The sequence below is a fragment of the Rhodotorula toruloides genome, assembly GCF_000320785.1.
Source record: "Rhodotorula toruloides NP11 unplaced genomic scaffold Scaffold36, whole genome shotgun sequence".
Lineage (NCBI taxonomy): Eukaryota > Fungi > Basidiomycota > Microbotryomycetes > Sporidiobolales > Sporidiobolaceae > Rhodotorula > Rhodotorula toruloides.
In genome coordinates this window covers 147,854-166,963 of record NW_015622996.1, presented here as the reverse complement: position 1 = coordinate 166,963, position 19,110 = coordinate 147,854, and the positions used below count along the sequence as shown (strand labels likewise).

The window sequence follows — 19,110 nt, the reverse complement described above, 5'->3', positions numbered from 1 at the left end:
ACGAGAGAGAACCGTAATAACACATGCGAGAGAGACGACGGGATGAAGGGTGTCGACGGCTAGCGTCTAGGCGGGCTTGACATTCTCGCTGCTGCCTTGAGCAGAGCTCGCGGCGGACGAGAAGCCCGATTCGTCGATGGCTTGTCCAAAGCTGGCGCTGCCAGCGCGGGCGCGGCCCGCTTCGATGAGTCGCTGGCCCTCAGCATTGACGTCGTCGAGCGATGGGTCGCCATACGACTCGGCCGTGAGGACGGAAGGTGGGAGTGGTGTCGGGCCTGGTCGCTTCGGCGATGCCTGCGCCTGCTCCATCTCTTCCTTCTCCTGGACGAGCGACTGCAGCTTTGCCTCAACCTGGTCGAGCGTCTCACTCGCGTCGCCGCCAGCGGACGGCGCTGGCGTCGCGAGGACACCCGGGAAAGCCGGGACAGGTCCAGGCGTCTGGTCGGGCGTCGGCGAGGTGATCTGCAGGCCAGGACCGAGAGCATGCGCAGTGGCAGTCTTCGGTACCATCGTCTGCGCGCCTGACGGCGGCGAAGGTTCAGGAGATGCTGAAGGGGAACCGGCAATCGAGGCGAGGCCGCTCGCACCGCGAATACCGCTCGGCGAGTCAGAGCGCGAGATGGGCCGGTCGATATGAAGATGCTGGGAGACCTCGTCGGCGCGAGATGCGAGTTCGGCGGCGGAAAAACCGGGAGGCGCCTTCATGCGAGCGGGCGAACGAGGTCGTGCCGGGGTCCCCGACAATGCGCTGCTCGACACGCTCGAATCGGGCGTCTCGGACTTGCGGCCGAAACCGGAGAGGTATGCCATCGAGCCCCACTCGACGAGCTTCGACTCCAACCAGGGGAGCGAGACGGGCTTCGTGAGGAAGTCGTTGCAACCGGCTGCAAGGGCGGCGACTCGGTCGGCTTGCAAGGACGAGGCAGTGAGGGCGACGATGATGACGGGCATGGTGAGGAGAGGCGAGCCGGGCGTGCTGAGAGGGTCCCTTCCGAGGGCTGATGAGGGCGAACTCGGCACCGAAGTCGGCGTAGTAACGAAGGCACCGACGTTGTTCTGTCGCTCGAGCTCGCGGATCTCGCGAGTTGCCTCGATACCGTCCTTGACGGGAAGCTGGATATCCATCTGTCGTGGAAAAGGGGGTCAGCGCTCTCAAGCAGACTAGGAGCACAGCGACGCACCAGGACGAGGTGGAAATTGCCCTTCTTCCACATTTCGACCGCCTGCTCGCCGTCCTTCGCGACCTTGAAGCTGATGCCCTTCTTGCGCATGAAACCGATGAGAATCGTTTGGTTGATAGGGTTGTCTGCAGGTAGGCGATGTCAGGATGGCAGCACGAGACAATTAGGTAGACGAAAGAGACGCACCCTCGACGATCAACACGCTGATGGGCGGGACACCGATGATGGTACTCTTCCTGCTCGTCCTGCGCTTGTTCTTCGGCATGCTTACCATTGTCGAACTCCTCGTTCGTGCCTTCGCTGGTCCAGCCGGCGAAGATGGTGTCGCAGGCCTAGCTCGCGCGGCCGCGAAGGCCCGCGCAGCTGCTTCGCCTGCCGCAGCGGCTCCGCTGGAGACCTGCGGAAGAGGCGAGACGATGGGCGAAACTGCGCCGCTGCCGCTGCCACGGCGAGATACGCTGTACAGCGGGCTCTGCGAACCGCCGAGCGCACGAGGAGAGGTTGCGTTGGAGGCGGGACCGGCGCTGCCGCTGGATCCGCTCAGGCTGCGACGAGATGGTGTCGGGATCGAGCGATTCGACGAGGTGTGAGATTGCTGCCGCGAGAGCGCTTCGCCCATGACGTTGGGCGGGAGCTCCTCGGGCGAGACGTCCTCGCCGAGCGCGCGCGATTTGGCGGCCGAGATGAACGAGTCGAGCGTGAGAGCCGGAGTGCCGGGGGGCGCAGAGGCTACGGGCGCGATGACGATGTCGCCGCTGTTCGAGTGACTGGGGGCGGAGCTGACTCGTCGACTCGAGCTGGCTGAACCGAGACCGATCTCGTGCGGCGCAGCTGTCGAGACGCGAGAGGGCGGGTCGCTTGGCGGGCGTGAAGTGGCGTCCGCGACGGCGTGCTCAGGGATCTCCTGCGACGTGAGGCTGCGGTCGAGACCTGCACGAATCTTCTCGCGGGTCGACGACGAGCGGCTGCCGCGGGGCTGAGGCTGGAAGAAGATGCCTGAGCGGCCGTCGGGGCTCTGTACGATCATGCCTTCGCTCGTCGTCGTCTCCTTGAGCTCCTCCGTCACCGACGAAAAGTACGAGTCGGCCGTGTCCGGCACCCTGCCGAGCGGCGAAGGCGGGAGACGACCTGCGCCAGTCGCCTCGAATTGTGCAGGCGGCGTTCGGGGCTTGCCGAGAGTCTGCCCAGCCGCGCTGCCGGTCCCACTACTGTCGCTGCCTTTCCGACTCGCCTCCTGCTGCTGGTTGACGGAGAAGTCGAACTCTTGCTGCTCCTTTGATGCGAGCGAGGGCGAGAGACGAGGCGTCCAGTACTGGATACCAGGCGAGGTAGGCGAGGTCGCGATTGGCGGCAAGAACGGGTCGACAGGCGGACGCTTGAGCGCCGTCCAGATGGCGGTAAGGATGCGTCTCGGTCCGGCTGGCTTCGGGACGACGATAACCTCGGGCAGGGTGGGCGACTTGCTCATCGCGAGCGTGTCCTGGACGATCTCCTTGATCGTCTTGTAGTGAACGAGGCTCGCGAAATGGACGATGACCCACTGCGACGCCTGCTGCGAGTGCGGCTGCGATGACTGGTTCTGGTGGAGCTATCGGACGTGTGGGCTCGACCTCGTCCTCCGTGTCGCAAGTTGCGGTCGCTTCGCCATAAGCGTCGGCGCCATGTGGAGTGGCGGTGCTCGGAGCGAAATGAGCATTCGTCGCAGAGTCGAGACGTCGTCGTCGATGATGACGAGGCTCGGATTGCCTTCGCCAATGACAGGCGGCGCGGGCGCTTTACCGTCACTCGTCGAGCTGGGGGACGTCGAAGCCGTTTCGAAGCCCGAGTCGAACCTCGATGTCACGCCCGGCCTGCCTCCTCCCAACGCCGCGCCCTTCCACAGCGAGTCGGGCGAGCCTCCTCCACTGCCGTTTGAAAGCCCCTCGCCCTCGAGCGGAACGTGCTGGATGTCCATGCCCCAGCCAGCGAGATACGCCGTCAGGTGCCTGGCGAATGCGCTGTTCTCGCCCGCATGTAGCGCGACCTTGTGGCCGGCAAGAGCCGTGTCGGCGAACCGCTTGAGGTCGTTCATCGACGGTTCTTGCCCAACGATGGTCTCGAGGCTTGCACGACGACGGCCGAGGATCGTTGAGGGGTCTTCGGCAATTGACTGCGTCTTTGGTCGCGCGGCGGGGAGGAGCGCCTCGAGTGCCCAGGCTTGCGACGTCGCTTCGCTCTGAATGGACGGTGCGAGCGAGAGACCGACGAGGGAGAAGAGCGAGCGAGCGAAAGCCGTGTCGAAAGGAGGTTTGGGAAGCGGATCGTTCGCCGGCATCGCGGCGGTCTCGTCGATGAAGGAGGGTGAGGCGGGACGAGGAGGCGTTGTAAGAAGGATCTTGAGCGAGACCGTCCACCACTTTTGGGGGCGGGCGGAAGGAGGAGAGGCGGCAGCGTGGTAGCTGCCGCTTGGGGACGGCGGACGAGAGCTGTCGGGGGAGGAGGGAGGAGTCGCTGCCGTAGCGAGGAAGCGGATATCGACGCTTGAACCGCTTCGCGCGCCAGCAAGGATGTGGTGCAGGATCTGCATGACCATGCGTCAACAAAACGTCTCGCGAGATCGAGATGGGCGACGTCTGGACGCACCCAGATCAGCGTCACGCTCCATGCGCGCTCGTCAGCCCTGACCAACAACTCCCTCGACTCGCTACCCTTCTTCTCCTTCCTTGACGCCTCATTCTTCATCTGCTGCGCAGCATCCGTCGCCGCCGGTCCTCCCGCCACGCCTGGCGACATAGCCGGACTAGGCGCGCTGCCCGAGCCGGTTTGTCCGACAGCCAACTCGATGCCCCTTGCCGCCGCATCAGCAGCGAGGACGTCTGCGACGCCCTGAATGAGCGAGGGGAAGTCAAAGACCTGCTCGGGGTCCTCTTCGGGCTCGAGGGGAGGTCCCCCGCCTTGGCCGCCGAGATGTCGCGGGACAGGCGAGGGCGGGAGAGGCTGCTCGCCCTTGCCGACTTCGCCCGCCCACTCAAAGCCGCGGAAAAGACGCCACACTGCGGCGGCGGAGACGGCGGGCATCGAGAGCGTCGTCGCGGCGTGCAGCTCGTGCGAGTACGAGGGAAGGAGGTGTTCGACCGTTGGCAGGCCGTTGAAGAAGGAGGCGGAGGCGGAGGTAGTGCTGCTGGTGGCGGTGGAAGAGATGCTGGCGGCGGAGGAGAGGAGTGCGTTGGAGCCTGTTGCGGACGAGATGCTCGCCTTGCGGTTGGCTGCGGAGGGGAGGGTGGCGTCAAAAAGGGAGGGCAGGGGAAGCGGCGGCGAGAAGATATGTGTCGGGCCGAGTTGCGAGAGAAGGAGAAGTGCTGGAGGTAGGAGAGTCGCAATCAGGTCGAGAGATTGCTCGAGACGAGGCGGCGAAGTCGTCGACTGGCCGGCGGAGTAGCCAGAGCCCGGCTCGTCGATCGCTTCGAGGGGGGTTCCCGGCGCTCGTCCCGACGTATATGCATGATCGTGCGCCTGTACCGTCATCTGGCTCGTCATGCTTCCTCTCCGACCCGGTCTCTCACCAACCGCGTACCCGAACATGCTGTCCATTGGATCCCGCTCCTTGCCCCGCAGCGTCGACGGCGATCCAGGCGAGAGCTGAGGAGGCACGCCAGCGAGACCAGGCGACGAGGCTGGCGATGCAGACGAGCTGCCCGCGGATTTCTGGCTTCCCGCTTGCGAGCGACTTCGTCGGAACGACGGGGCGAAGCGCTTCATCGTTCCGCCTGGCGACACTGACGGCGAAAGGTATGGTTGGCCAGGCGAAGGGGGAAAAGCGCCTGGCAAAGGCGAGTCGGAGGGTCTTCTGGCCACATCGGGTTCGCCATCCGGCGAGGTCTGACAGGAGGGCGTCGGGCTGGAGAGTGAGCGCGGGAGGGGCGGTCGTACGGGGCTAGCCGATGAGGAGGACGGGCGGAACGAATCGAGGAAACGGGTGAGAAAGGTGCCGGGTTGCGGTTGTTCGCTCACGGCGGAGTTTCCTGCATATCACGTCGACCGGGTCCGCTCGTTAGCTCCCGCTTCTCTACACTCGACAGTACCCTGCTCACCGAGCGACTTTCGCGACTTCCTCCTCCCGACCCTCGACGCAGTGGAGCCTCCAGCTCCGTCCGCGCCACTTGCACCGGTCCGCCCTGCCAGGTCACTGTTGCTCGAGTTTGCTGACGACCCAGACGAGTCGGCGCTGGCCTTGCGACGTTGCGAGCGCTGTGAATTGGTCGAAGTAGCTGTGATCGGACTCAGATCTGCCCCCGACATGCGCTGCGAGGAAGCGACCAGCGAGCGCCTGGTCGAAGCTGTGCCCCTGTGAGGTGTGTAGTAAGTTGCGCCAGTCCAAACGAGCCTGTTTTTCGCAAGCGTGAAGGGTGAGAGGGAGACCTTGTCCGGCGAGGATGCCTCTTCGGCAGAGCACCTCGCCTCGCACGCGCTCGCGCACCGTCGCTGGGCTGCTCTGCTGCAGTGCTAGGCTCTCGCGGTACTCTGAACTCCATCCCGGCAGACGCCAACGCTTCCGACGGCCGCGGTCACTCGTCTCGCTCGATCCCGACTTCATCAGCAAACCAATTCGCAGCGCCTTGTTCTCAGGCTGAGTGGGCGCAACAGGGGCTGCTACGGCTCGAGGGAACTTGCTGAACGCATAGGCAGGAGACGGAACGGAGGAACTTGAGGGCGGAAGGCTGCTTCACCGCTTCTCGCTTCTCGCTTCTCGCACCGCTCGCGAAGTCGAACCTCGAGTTGATCTCCAACCGTCAAGGCAACAGACTCACACTTGGCTGGACGTGCTTGGCATGTGCTACTCAGTCTCCTCGGTGATCTCGTACTTGCTCGCGTCGTGCCCGTCCAGCATCCATGCCGGGTTGGCCCAGACGTCGCAGCGGGCACAGCAGCTCGAGCGATACAAGCAGATATCATACGACTGCAAAGTAGCAACAAGTCAGCCAACGCTGTAGACGGAATGAGAGGGAGGCGCACCAGCTCCCAGCTCCTCTTGCGGCTGCGACGTTCCGTGTCTGCAAACGGCCAGGGATCGTCCTCTTCGTTGCTCGGTTCACGCGCTGGTCTCCTCAACCAGGGAGATTGCCAGACCCACTTGTCCTCGTCGTTTTCCCACCTGCTCCGCTCGAATTGCTGCTTTCGTGCCCGGAGCTCGACCCGCCTGTCCTCCGGTACCTCGACCGAGAAGCGTGCGTGCCTAAGTGGCGAGTTGTATGTGCGCTGGCGAAGGAATGACTTGACGAGGCTCCAGCATGTTCCGCCGGGGATCCAGATGCCGAGGGTGAAGTCGGTGAGCGAGGTGGGGACGACATCGAGGAAATTGGCAAGGGTGAAGGAGTGCTGGTCCAGCTCAGCAGGCGACATCTTGGGTGTCCATCCAACAGTAGTCTTGATGCTCAGCCTCGTGAGTTGGCGCATGTTGACGACCATTGCGGTGAGAAGCGGAAGGTGTACCGTGCCGAGGTCGTCCTCCGCGTTCAGGCGCAGTTCAACAAGCCTGTGACACTCGGTCGACCACCTGAAGACACCGTTTGCGTTGCGTGTTCGAAAGGAGAGGCTGAGCATCGTAAGGTGCCGAGGGGAGACGAAGCGCAGGAAGCGCTGGAGGAGGATCGCCTCAGCCTTGGCCGTCGTCTTGTCTCTCCAGCCATACTGCTTCAGCCGCAGGTCCATCTCGCTGAGTCGAAGCTGGAAAGGAGGGGCAGGGAAGGACGCAGGGATGTGGGTGTCTTTGGGGAGGGTCGTGTCAACCACGAGAGTCTGCAAGTTGGGTGTTCGAGGGAGGACGACACGGAGGAGAGCGGAGGGGGTCCACACTGCACCATATGTGTAGATGCTCAGGGAAGTCAAGCCAGCAAAGGGGAAGAAGGGCAACGTCGCTTCAAGCAGATCCACCTTTCCCCTCCAGGTAATCCTCCCGAGCCTGCTGCATCGTCGTAGGATCCCCCGCAACGGCCGCCACAGGTCAATGTTGACCTCGCTGTCGAAACCCAGGGAGAGTTCTGCAATGAAGCCGGCGAGGTGCGGGTACCGCTTGAGATGCTTGTCAAGCGCGACCACGGAGAAACGCAGCGCCTCGTTGTTCCATCCGGTCTCGACGCGGCCGAACAACAGCTCTTGCCCGAGCTCTGTCCACTCCCGGGACACGAGCGATGCCCGCTTCGCGAGGCCTGCACGATCGTACTCGTCGTGCGCCTCGCTCAAGATCCGCCGCAAGAGCTCCGTAGGCAAGCGGGGGTAGGCGTGCTGCATCCGTAGACCAGCAGCGAGGGAGAGGGGGGCAGCTAGTTGCTGGGCGGGTCAGCTTGCAGAAACGCAGCGAAGTGAAGGAGGAGAAGAGTCGCCGAAGTCACGCTGAACGGGTCGCTCCGTCCAAATCTTGCCTTCCGCTGGAGATGGATGCTACCATTGCGCAAGGGGCTAACTGAAACGAGTCCGCAAGGACAGGAGGCCGGAACCTTGCATGAACGTCAGTTCTACTACAGCCTCTCCTTCTCCGAGTCCCTCCACCACCATGACCGATCCTGCTGCCCGCGATCTAGCTCCCAGCTCCCGTCATCCGACTCATAGCAAGTCTCGCAGTAGCCTGCCCAGAAGCGGTAGCTCTGCAAACCCAAGATGAACGTTAGCTGTCGCTTCCACCAATACATGCGAGAGGAACCGAGACTCACCATAAGCCAGCGCGCACTGACCCGCTCCCTCCTGGATGCTGCAAACGGCCAGACGTCCTCTGCAGGTTCGCAAGCCAGCTCGGAAGGCGGAGTAGTCCGCCTAATCGTCCCTTCGTACTCGCCAACATTTGACCACGTCCGTCGACGCCTGCCATCTTGAGATGTGAGCCGTTGCTTGTTTGCTGTGACCGATATGCGATCCCAGCGACCCGCTGCCGAGTCAATCGTGGCGGCGAGCAAAGGCGAGTTGTATAGGCGGCACCTTAAGAACGCCTTGAAAATGCCGCAGCAATCTCCTGCTGGTGCCCAGATGGCAACGTTGAACGTGACGAGCGTTGTCGGCAGCAAGTCGAGGAAGGCAGACAAGCAGACGGCGTGAAGGTTTTCTTCTCCTTCGGACAAATTGGAACGATACTGCACGCTCCTATCGCCGTACAGCTCGAGACGTCGCATTTGCCTCAGAGGGACAATCATTGAGGTGAGACGGGACGTGTAGGGTGTCAAGTCGCCGTCCTGCATCCATGCGACAAGGCTGCGAAGGTTGACGCATGCGCTGATCCACTTGCTCACGCCGCCAAAGTTGCGGGTGTGGAACGAAATCGCGAAGGATGTAAGAGTTGTAGGTTCGATCAGGCGGAAGAAGCGCTGGACGACGATGGCTTCTATGCGAGCGAACGAGGGGGGAGGTCTGAGTCGACGCTGGTCGTTGTAACCGTTGAACTCGAGGGTCAAGGTGCGAAGCGGAAGAGCAGGGACGCCGGATGGGGCGGAAATCGGGGCGCCGGGGTGGGCGGGAAGATTGACCGCACGCAAAGTCAGGTGACGGAGTTGAAGACACTCCGGAAGAAAGCGCAAGACCGGTGCAGGATCCCAGCTTCCGTGCAGAGATCCAAGGTCCAGTGAGGTGAGGGTAGTGCGAGGGAAGAAGGGTAGCATCGCAGGGACCATCTTCAGCTTATCGTCGTGCCAAACGACTTCGGTCACCTGGCGGCATCGTTCGAGGAGTCGACACAGCGGCTGGAGTGCAGCGTCCGTTGCGTTCCAAGAGAACTGCACCTTCAGCACCCGCACGAGGTCTGCCAGGTGAGGGTACCGGTCGAGGTGCTCGACCAGGACGGCTGCTAAGTCACCCCGCTTCGAGTACCGCCCCAGCACAGGTTGCTTGAACGCAAGCGCCTGGCCGATTTCCTTCCATTCCCGACAGACCAGTGAGACGCTCCTGCCGAGCTGCTCGACGTTCAAGTCGTACGAATTTGCCGCGACAGCATCCTGGCAGATGCGCTCGACAAGCTCGAAGGGAAGTCGAGGGTAACAGTGCGGCATTGCGTGAAGGCGGAGAGGCAAGCAAGACAGCGTTGGAGCAGGTTTCGGCTGGTCAGCGTTGACCGTGGTGAGTTGGCGGAGGGAAAGCAGCGCGAGGAGGTCGGCTGGAGTCACCTCGCTCGCTCACCGCTCACACGGCTCAGGCGGGCTTGCAGAGCCAGCTGCCAGTCCTCCCCACTCTCTGACGTCGAGCGCACGATGCGGCACACTCGCCGGACCCCTCCACCCTCCTGCCGTTCCTCACAATCGCTTCATCTCCTCGAACGTCTCAACGGCTTTCTAACACGCTGGACGTAGAGCGGGTGGGCTGGAAGGCCGAGTGACATTGCTGAAACGCTGGCCCCGGCTGGCACGGCTTCTCGACCGCTGTTTGAGCGACGAGCGCTCTGCGACGTGAGGCGGACGGTCGAGGAGGGACGGCACCGTGTTACAAGCGTCGAGGTCACCAATCCAGCTCTACCGAAGGATCCGACACCTCATACTCGGCTGCGTCGGGACCGTCGAGCGTCCACGACCCGTAGTCCCAGTCGCCGCAGCTACACCCCTCCCAATGCTTGTATGACTGCGAGGCAACGAAGGTTCGTCAGTGTTGTAAACGTTGTCAACGACCAGAAGAGAAACTCACAAGACACCATGTTGCCTCAGTGCTGTCTTCCTCCACCTGCTGCGATCTCGTCGCTTCGAGCTGCACCCGACCTTCTTGACCTCGGCGTCGAAGGTGACGGCTTCGAGCAATGAGTCATGCAAGTGCGTCCGCAGGAACGTCTTGACGAGGTCGTAGCACTCGCCTGCCGGTGCCCAAACCTCCGCTGTCAGTTCAACGAGTGTCGGAGGCAGTGTGTTGAAGAAGTCGGACAGCTCGGCAGCGAGCTCGTCAAGCCCCCATATGCGCCTGTAGTTATCCTCATCCCAGGTTGCCCACCTTTCAGCCTCACGGATGAGTTTGAGGGTTCTCAGGTGCAGTAACTGCAAGACCATGGATGTGAGCTCGACGTCGAAGTCCTTGGGATCGGCCTCAACAAGGCAGAACTCAAGATTATGCAAGTTGGTGCACCGCTCAACCCATCGTGAGAGGGTGTCAAAGTTGCTCTCGTGCAGCGTGAGTGACAGGGTTGTCAGCGCTTCTGGGCAAACGCGAAGGAGGACGTGTTGGTAGAAGACATGCTTCACTGCTGGCGGCCGAGTCAGAGCCGTTATCAGTCTGGAGGCGCAGTGTCTTGAGCGGGAGAGATTCCGACACTGCGGCGTTAAAGGAGAGGGGAGAATCGCCAGGAAGGGCGAGGCTGAGCGAGAGACTGCGAAGGCTGGCACAATGCGGGAGTGTACCGAGAAGCGCAGAAATATCGCACCGCTGCTTCGACCCGCCAAGGCGCACGTCCGTTAGCTTCGCGAGCGGCAGGACGTGCGGGTCCGCCGTGAGGAGGTCGAGGTTGCTCAGCCATTGGATTTGCGTAATGCGATTGCAGCGCTGCAAGATGCTTCGTACAGCATCTGCGTTGGCGGGCTTGTTGGTGCTGAAGTTCAGGCGCAAGTCACGGACAAGTTTCGCGATGTGCGGAAAGCGCTCAAGGTGCTTCGCAAACAGCGCAATCGGGTCCTTGGGGTAGTAGCCCCTCAAAGTAGGCCGATAGAATGCTAGCTCTTGACCTGGACCGGCCCAGTCCCGGCAGACGAGCGAGAAATGCCTGCCGTTGGCCTCCGCCCACCAGTCGTACCCTGCCTCCTCGCTGAGTTCGTGTAGGAAGATGTTGCGCAGCAGTTCGCTTGGCAAGAGGGAGGCTGAGCGAGGCAAGGTAAGCAGGCGATTGCGAAGAAGCGAGACGGGAGGAGAGAAGAGAGAGAAAGAGCGGTCGAGGTGCGGACGGAGCAAAGTCGTGACTTCGTCCGCTGACCTTTTCCTCAGCGAAGTCATACATTCGTTCTCGGTCTTCGAAAGTGCAAGTCAGCCAGCGTTCTCCATCGTAGAAGCTATCCGGACGACAGGCTGGAAGGTTGAGCCTCCCTCCCAGCGAATCGCAACGACGGACAAGGTGCCCCCGGAACAAACGTACTCATGGCAAGCAAGCAAAAGAGAGGGCGAGACGGCGGAATAGGAGAGAAGAAAGGCTACAGATCGGGACGCCGCCCTTTTGAGTGCACAGACAGACTAAAGACGCCGTTCACCAAACAATCACGAGAGCGAGAAGAGGTAGCTCAGGTCCTCAGGGGTGAGCTGTGATAGGACGGCGTCAGTCGTGAAACCGAAGAGCAGAGAGGGCGGACGGCAAACGCACCCGACCCATCGCCGCATCGTCGTCGCCAAGCGCAGACGCCGCCAAATCCTCCTTCTTCTTCTGCAAGTCGAGAATCCTCGACTCGATCGAGTTCTCTGCAACGGTACGAGCGAGATCAGCAATCGTGCGAAGATGCGATAGACAAGGACGAGATCCACCAATGATGAGGCGGGTGACAGTAATCGGCCGGTCTGCAAGACAGAACGTGGAATGTTATGTCAGCTTAAGCACAAAGGGAGGGGAGGCGAAGACTACTCACGCTGCCCAATACGGTGCACGCGGTCCATCGCTTGCAGCTCGACCTGCGGGCGGGGAAAGGGGAACGTCAGCAGGGCGCTCGAGCGAGTCAAGCCTGTCACGCGCACCGCAGGGTTCCACCACGGGTCGAGGATGATGACGCGTGAGGCTTCGACCAAGTTAAGAGCCTGTAAGCGGAGTATGCGGAGCGGAGATGTCAACGGAGAGTCGCGAGAACACGGAGGTGAGCAGCACGCACCACACCACCGGCCTTGAGCGAGATGAGGAAGACGGTGCATTCGGGGTCGCTCGTGAAATGCTTGATCGTGTTCTCGCGAGCGAGCGGCGTCATCGTGCCGGCGAGGCGGACGTACTTGAAGCCGCTGAGCTGGAGACGACGAGCGACGAGGTCGCTGCGAGTAAAGCAACATCAGCAAGCTGGAAGATGCTCGGAAGGAGCAGCGCAACGCACAGCATCGACGTGAACTGTGAGAAGACGAGCGTCTTGAGCGTACGGTCTTCGGTCCTCGTCTTGCTGAGCTCCTCGAGGCTACACGACGGCAATCGCCTGGTCAGTAACTCAACAGACGAGCGAGCACAACGTAACTACGCACAGGGCCTCGATCTTGCTGCTCGTCCTGCTCTTGGTCGGGTCGATGCGGGCAAGGAAGCCTTGCCTGCCGGTCTCGTCCACCTCGATCGCGTCCTGGTCGAGGTCGATGCTCATCGGGAGGTGGCAGACGGGGCACTCGGGCCTCTGCTCGACGGCCGTCTCGAGGTACTGGCGGACACACTCGCGGCAGAAGATGTGGCGGCACGACGTCTTGACGGCGTCCTCGGCTTCGTCGAGGCAGAGGCGGCACGTGATGATCTCCTGCGGCAAGTCGGCAGCGGCGTGTTGGACGGGCTCTGCAGTCTTGGACTTGATGACGAGGTCGGGGTGGTCCGCCATCTGCCGCATGCGCGTGATGAGGGTGAAGATGTTCGAGTAGTTGTTGAGCACCGTGCCCTCGTCGGCATAAGTGTTGAACTTGCGCTTGACGTCCTTGAAGAGCGACTGGTACAGCTCCTCCTCCTCCTCGGTGAAGAAGTCGCGGCGGACGTTGACGACGCGCGGGGGAAGGCCGAGGTCGTCGGCGCGCTCGACCTTGGTGCGGCGGAGCATGAGGTGCGAGAGGAGGAGGCTCATCTTCTGGAAGGCGCGCTGGCCCTCGCCGGTCGTCGTCCCGCCGTACTGGATCGGCGTCAAGACCGCCTGGTTCCAGTAGCAGGTGTGCTGCATCGAGCTGTGCCCGCAAGCCGAGCAGGGACCGCCCGACGCGAGCCAGTGCAGGCTCTTGCAGTCGCACCGCTTGCAGAAGTAGAAGGCGAACGGGTCGCATCCGACGAAGCGAATGAGCGAGTACAGCTCGCCGACGCGGTTCTGGAGCGGTGTACCGGACAAACACCAGCGGTAGTGCGCGCGAAGGGCGAAGGCGGCCTTGGCGGTGTTCGACTGGCGGTCCTTGATGTTGTGCGCCTCGTCGAGGATAACGCGGTGCCTGGGCGAACGGATAGCACGTCAGCTGCGGTACAGGCGAGACCTCTGGCCCGAATGCCAGTAGCAGGAGAGTCGAACGCACCACTTGACCTTGTGCAGGATCGAGTCCTCCTTGAGCACCTTGCCCTTCTTCGTGAAGCCCTTCTGCTCACGGCGGAACGTCGACTCGAGGACGGCGTCTGGAATGGGTCACGTCAGCGAGCGCACGAGAGATAGGGAAGCGCTGGAAACGCACAGGAAGTCAAGACGACATCGAATTTCTCCATCTCCTTGGCGTTGCTGAGCCTGTTCGAGCCGTGGAAGACGAGCACCTTGAAGCCGGTCGTAAACTTCTCGATCTCGCTCTTCCACTGCATGATAGCAACTGTCGGGGCGAGCACGAGCGTCGAGCCCTTCGGGTGCGTCGGCGACCAATCGGAGAGGATGAGCGAGATGGTCTGGATCGTCTTGCCCATGCTACCCGCGCAAAGAACGTCAGCAATGCTCAGCAGTAACAGCGCAGAACAACGCACCCCATTTCGTCGCAGAGGAAGCCGCCCTTGAATGGCCCCGCCTCCTGCTGCTTGAGCCAGTTCAAGCCCTCGAGCTGGAACGGCAGAAGCTTCTGCGTGAGGAGCGCGGGTTGCTCGGCGCGCTCGACTTTGGTGAGAGGCCGCTCGGCGAGGTCGGGCCAGCAGGTCTTGAGCTCCGGATGATTCTTCCCGAGGTAGTAGGTCGTACGCTCGAACTGCGGTGGGCGGACCGTCAGCGCGTGGAGAAACGCAGTCTGCGAGAGAGCGAACGCACATGCGACATCTTCTTGAGAGCCTTCTTTTCCTCCTTCGTGATGACGGCGCCCTTGCGCGGCGCGACCTTTTCCTTCTTCTTCTTCTTGAGCTCTTTGTCGCCCTCGCCTCCTTCGGCCGGCAACGTCTCCTCTTCCTCCTCGTCCTTGACCTTCTTCGCCTTCTTCTTCGCCTTCTCCTTGTCCTTCTTCTTCTTCGGCTTCTCCTCCTCCTCCGACTCGTCTAGCTCAAACGCATCGCTACCTTCCTCCTCATCGACATCCATCTCAGCCGCCTCGGCCTCGGCGTCCCAATCCTCATCCTCGTCCTCCGAGTGCACTGACGACGCCGAGGGCGCAAAGACGGATCCCTCGGAATCGCTGTCCGAATCGCTCGGCGGGGCGACACGACGAGGCGTCGAGGCCTTCATCTTGCCCTTGCCCTTGACGCTGCTAGGCGTGCGTGACTCGCGCTCCTTGCGCGTCGGCTTGCGCTCCTTGCGCGTCGGCTTGCGCTCCTCGATCACCACCTCGAACGAAGGCGACCTTGCGCGACCTTTGCCCTTGAGCGAGCGCGAGACGGAACGCGCGAGGTCTTCGGCGTCGACAGCTTTGCCCTTGCCCTTGTCTGGCGTAGACTTGGAGAGACTGCTCTTGAGCTTCTTGGCGAGCTCGCGGGCCTTCTTGACGCCGGCATCCTCCCCGTCGTCATCGTCCATCATCAGCTCGTCCTCGTCCTCCTCCTCCTTCGCCTCGTCCTTGACGCTCGAGGCATCGTACTCGTCTGCACTGCCACCGTTGTCGGACGAAGCCGTCGACTCGACGATAGCCCTGCCCTTACCCTTTGCCGCCCGCTTCGAGAGCTTGACCTCCTCCTCTTCCGAATCGGTGAGCTGGAAGGTCGGCAAGACGAGCTTTTTCGATGCTGCAGCGGCAGCAGAACGGCGAGGAGTCGTGCGAGAACTGTTCGACGAACCTGGGATCAGCGAAACCCGCGAGGTGGAGGTAAGAGTTTCCGCTCGCAACGCACCTAGGCGTCTGTGCGCCCTCTTCGCTGTCCTCGACCTCCGAGTCGAGATCCATCTTGCCACCCTTGCCGCCCCTCACGCTCGTAGGCGCCGTGCTCGGTGACCCAGTCCCCGACCCCCTCGCACCGGTCGCAGCGCCCTCGGTCTCCGAGTCGGACGAGATGATGGTGACAGCTGACGAGTGGGTCGAAGAACGGCGTGGGCGGGCCATGGTGTGCGCCTGTGCGATGTTGGGCGTGGTGAGGATGGTCGAGGACGGTGTGGCGATGCTGGATGAGGATCGCGCGAGCCGGGGTGGGACAAGCGCGTGCCGGTTCGTCTATGCAAAGACGGTCTCCAGCAGTCTACAGCGCACAGTGCGAGCCTCTCAGTCGAGCGAGTGAGCGGTGAGAGCGAGTGGCAAAGGGGTCGAGGCTGACTTTGCCAGGCGAGGCACGTCAGGACGCGACAAAGGTCAACTTGCCAAGTTGACATCCTCGTTTGTAGTGAATGCGAATGCTGTGCGAGTTACTGCGAAGTACTGTCGAGTCTATCGTGCAAAGTCTACTCCTGCGACGCCTCTTCACCCCGCACACCCTCGAGGAACCCCTGGCAACACGCCTCGACATCAACCAGCTCCTTCGGCGCATCCACCGACAGCACCACGCAGTCGTCCTTGCGCACCAACACCTCGTCCTCGATCCGCACCGTCATGTCGTGGAAGTGCTTCGGGAAGTGCGCCAGAGGGGGGACGGTGATGCCCGGCTCGACCGTCTGCGAAGCGAGGAATAGCGAGGGCGTGGACGATGTGTCAGTGGGAGTCAGAGGGTCAGCGGGTTTGTGTGTACGCACAACGACCATGCCTTCCTGTAGCCTACGAATCGACCATCCAGGCGAACGAGAAGTCAGCGAGAGTTCCGCCGAACTCGGCCACGTCGCGCAACCCTGCGAACTCACCGCTCATCCCTCCCATAGCTCCTCGTATCATGCAAGTCCACTCCAATCGGATGCCCGACAAAATGCGGATACAACACCCTCTCCAGTTCTCCAGCCCTCATCTCGAAACCCAAGTCGCGCAACTCTGTCCGCGTCAAGTCGACAGAGTAGCGGTGCAGGTCTTCGAAGGTCCAGGAGGTGGAGGAGGTGCAACGCTGCGTGCAGGCGCGGACGACGCGGAGGACGGCTTCGTAGAGGTGCGCTTGGGGAGTCGTGAATGTGCCGGAGGCGGGGAAGGTGCCTGTGGCGCGACGTTTGACGAGAGTCAGCCAACTTGCGAAGGCCTCGTAAGCTGTCGAAAGCCTTCCGAAGCGCAGACGCACGGGTGATGTCGCTCGCATACCCTCCCCACTCGCACCCCGCATCAATCAGCACCATCTCGCCCTCCTTGACCGGTCGATTGTTCTCGACATAGTGGATCGTGAGTGCTTGAGCGCCGGATGCGCAGACTGGAACGTAGGCGAGGCGAGGGGAGCCGGAGAGGGAGGTGTGGTAGCTGAAGTGCGCGACGAGGGAGGATTCGGGGAGGCCGGGGCGGGCGAAGCGCATGACCTGTGGCATAGCGAGATGAGTGACTGGACCACAGCATATCAACACACCCTTGCTCGGCAAGCTAGCCAGCTGCGAGCACGGGTGAAGCTCAGGCCCGCTCAATCACGCACCTTTGCATGCGCATCCGCACTGATATCCGCCGCTCTCCGCATGACCTTGACCTCCGCCTCACTCTTGATCAATCTCAACCTCTCGACTTCCTTCTCCGCGCTCCGCACATCCCGCTTCTCCAACGCCTTCATCACCTCATCTACCTCATCGCGACCTGGGTCCTTCCCCGCCAGCGAGAGGTACGAGAGGAATGATCGAGAGGGTGAGCGAGGGCGCGTGCGGGAAAAGGTTGAGAGAGACTGCGAGGGGAGGTCGATGTAGATCGGGCCGCGGGAGTTGTGCGAGAGGATCTGCTGCAGCCGGTGGCCGAACCTGGCGGAATCGCAGGCCTGGGTACGGGGCTAATGAGCTCTCAACCGTGTCGAAGTGACGAGCGAATTGGGACACACCTCGTCCGCACCGAAAACTTGCATCACGCCGTCGAGCCCAGTCCGCGCCCCGTTCCACAACTCCTCGTACGCGTCCTTCGGCCGGCAAAACAGCGTCATCTTGTAACCTCTAGATGAGCTATCCTTCTCTGAGGGCGGGTGAACAAGCGGTTTCAGCTGCCGGACCTTCTCAGCGAAGCGGGAAGGGACGAACCGAGTATGAGCGCAGAGTCGGGTTCTTCAAAGCCCGTGATGTACCAGAGATTACTTCGTTGTCGGAAGCGGTAGCTGTGCATCCCAGACGCATCCCAGAGGTCAGCCCATCCACTTTCGAGAAGAAGCCGCCAAGAGGAGCGTCGCGAACGGACTCACAAGATGTTCTGCGTCATGTACTGGATCTGTCCGCCCGCAATGACGACGACCGCGTTGCCCTCCAGCCGGTCCATCAACTTCCGTCGCCGCTGCTCGTACTCCTTTGCCGAGATGCCAGGCGTGAGCTCGCCGGGTGCGAGGAGGTGAGGGTGAGTAGAGGGAAGCGGCTGGCCGTATGCCTTTGTCGTACTGTGCGACTGGAAGGCTGCATGGTGTCCGTGAGGGTGTGAGAGAGGCTGAGGAGTGCTTGACGAGTGCCGAGGATGAGGAAGAGCGAGCGGAAGAGTGGGAGTCCGTGGGCGAGCGGTACGACCTTCTGCCCGAGTGAGAGCACTTCTCAACACTGCTCTGCCGCCGCGAGAACCCATTCCGAGCGAGAAGTCGCACGAGGTCGCTTGCCAACCCTTGCCTCGTCCTCTTCGTCCTCGACCGCTCACACTCGCTGCTCTCATCGCTCGACCGGCCGCGATGAACAACACTATGATACCGAGGGAGATGCAGGATGACCAGGATCTCGCGTTCATGGACCAGGCGGTGGTCATGGTGCGTTCCCATCGCTTCATCAGTTAGCGAGTCGCACTCCAGCTAACACCGGTGCTCCAGGCCGAGGAGGCTCTTACAGCTCGCGAGATTCCTGTCGGATGTGTTCTCGTCCACGACGGCAAGGTCGTTGCGCGCGGACGCAATCGCACGAACGAGGGACGGAACGCGACCCTCCATGCAGAGTTCGACGCCCTCAGACACCTCCTTCCCGACCGCTCGCATGCTCAGACACCGGGCTTGACACGACCATACACGCCGCAAGCGGAGGACGTGATCGCAGCGGCGGCGGAGAAGGAGGGACCGGTCGCGGGAGGGAGGAAGATCTGGCAGACCCCGCTCAAGGGCGTCGTGCTGTACGTGACCGTCGAGCCGTGCCTGATGTGCGCGTCGGCGATGCGTCAGGTCGGCATCGAGAAGGTCGTGTACGGCTGTGCGAACGACCGGTTCGGTGGGACAGGCGGCGTCCAGTCGATCCACTCCGAGTGCGTCCACTTCACCTTTGATTCGCCTGATTTCCCGCTTACACTCGCTTCTCAAGCCCACGACTACTGTACGCTCCGCCGTACCCGGCAGTCGGCGGCTACCGGCGCGAAGAAGCGATCATGCTGTTGCGGCGGTTCTACATCTCGGAGAATTCGACAGGTGCGTGCCTCCTACACGCTGGATCACTTGAAAGGCTGACATCTTCGCACTGCAGCGCCAAAGCCGAAGAAGAAGTCGAATCGCGTTCTCAAGACAGAGATCCCTGGCGTCGTCTCAACTCCCTCTTCCCCTGCTTCCTCCCTCTCCCGAACTTCCACCCCGGCACTTTACCCCGAACCTACACCAGCGCCTGTCAATCTCCCGCCACCCGTACCCACCGTCTAGCCGCCAGCAGGTCAAGGAGTCCGCGCCAGTGCGAGCCCGACTTCGCCTCGTCTCATCCAGCATTTTCAGCCATTGTAACGTCGCTAACTCGTCAGCAGCCCACGTTACTCGTCAGCCTGAGAGGTGTACCCGCTGCTTCCAGACTTCCTGGCCGGACGTACGTGACCTCGCTCACGCTCGAACCGCTCGCCCGCTCGACCCTGCGCCTCCTGTCCTTTTTCTCCCGGTTCGCCCCACAGCCTCCTCTCGAGCCGCAGCATGCAACGATCCAATCCACGTGTTCAGAATCTC

General features: G+C 62.1%; 7 protein-coding genes across 7 annotated transcripts; 1 reads left to right on the top strand and 6 right to left on the bottom strand.

Annotated features, from left to right (window-relative positions):
- Positions 1–66: 66 nt before the first annotated feature.
- On the bottom strand, positions 67–5,459 carry RHTO_05782 (osomolarity two-component system, response regulator SSK1; the record flags this gene model as incomplete). The annotated part of the gene is made up of 6 exons (XM_016419443.1): positions 67–1,125; positions 1,182–1,306; positions 1,368–2,733; positions 2,779–3,741; positions 3,804–5,182; positions 5,252–5,459. 6 exons carry the CDS (start codon positions 5,457–5,459, stop codon positions 67–69), a joined length of 5,100 nt encoding a protein of 1,699 aa, XP_016269798.1.
- Positions 5,460–5,994: 535 nt separating this feature from the next.
- RHTO_05781 (uncharacterized protein) lies at positions 5,995–7,448 on the bottom strand (the record flags this gene model as incomplete). The annotated part of the gene is made up of 2 exons (XM_016419442.1): positions 5,995–6,117; positions 6,174–7,448. The coding sequence occupies 2 exons, from the start codon at positions 7,446–7,448 to the stop codon at positions 5,995–5,997; spliced, it is 1,398 nt and encodes a 465-aa protein (XP_016269797.1).
- Positions 7,449–7,675: 227 nt separating this feature from the next.
- On the bottom strand, positions 7,676–9,190 carry RHTO_05780 (uncharacterized protein; the record flags this gene model as incomplete). The annotated part of the gene is made up of 2 exons (XM_016419441.1): positions 7,676–7,801; positions 7,868–9,190. The coding sequence occupies 2 exons, from the start codon at positions 9,188–9,190 to the stop codon at positions 7,676–7,678; spliced, it is 1,449 nt and encodes a 482-aa protein (XP_016269796.1).
- A 442-nt stretch (positions 9,191–9,632) lies between these two features.
- Positions 9,633–11,245, bottom strand: RHTO_05779 (uncharacterized protein; the record flags this gene model as incomplete). Its single annotated transcript, XM_016419440.1, has 4 exons — positions 9,633–9,752; positions 9,887–10,359; positions 10,517–10,969; positions 11,218–11,245. The coding sequence occupies 4 exons, from the start codon at positions 11,243–11,245 to the stop codon at positions 9,633–9,635; spliced, it is 1,074 nt and encodes a 357-aa protein (XP_016269795.1).
- Positions 11,246–11,360: 115 nt separating this feature from the next.
- On the bottom strand, positions 11,361–15,242 carry RHTO_05778 (DNA repair protein rad16; the record flags this gene model as incomplete). Its single annotated transcript, XM_016419439.1, has 13 exons — positions 11,361–11,402; positions 11,464–11,558; positions 11,622–11,654; positions 11,723–11,765; positions 11,829–11,888; positions 11,960–12,113; positions 12,173–12,250; positions 12,315–13,241; positions 13,323–13,419; positions 13,476–13,696; positions 13,753–13,967; positions 14,027–14,966; positions 15,034–15,242. The coding sequence occupies 13 exons, from the start codon at positions 15,240–15,242 to the stop codon at positions 11,361–11,363; spliced, it is 3,114 nt and encodes a 1,037-aa protein (XP_016269794.1).
- A 332-nt stretch (positions 15,243–15,574) lies between these two features.
- On the bottom strand, positions 15,575–17,777 carry RHTO_05777 (mitochondrial metallopeptidase; the record flags this gene model as incomplete). Its single annotated transcript, XM_016419438.1, has 8 exons — positions 15,575–15,784; positions 15,863–15,884; positions 15,968–16,247; positions 16,330–16,558; positions 16,669–16,998; positions 17,059–17,186; positions 17,252–17,325; positions 17,410–17,777. 8 exons carry the CDS (start codon positions 17,775–17,777, stop codon positions 15,575–15,577), a joined length of 1,641 nt encoding a protein of 546 aa, XP_016269793.1.
- Positions 17,778–17,889: 112 nt separating this feature from the next.
- RHTO_05776 (tRNA specific adenosine deaminase) lies at positions 17,890–18,819 on the top strand (the record flags this gene model as incomplete). Its single annotated transcript, XM_016419437.1, has 4 exons — positions 17,890–17,952; positions 18,013–18,434; positions 18,491–18,594; positions 18,650–18,819. The coding sequence occupies 4 exons, from the start codon at positions 17,890–17,892 to the stop codon at positions 18,817–18,819; spliced, it is 759 nt and encodes a 252-aa protein (XP_016269792.1).
- Positions 18,820–19,110: the final 291 nt, after the last annotated feature.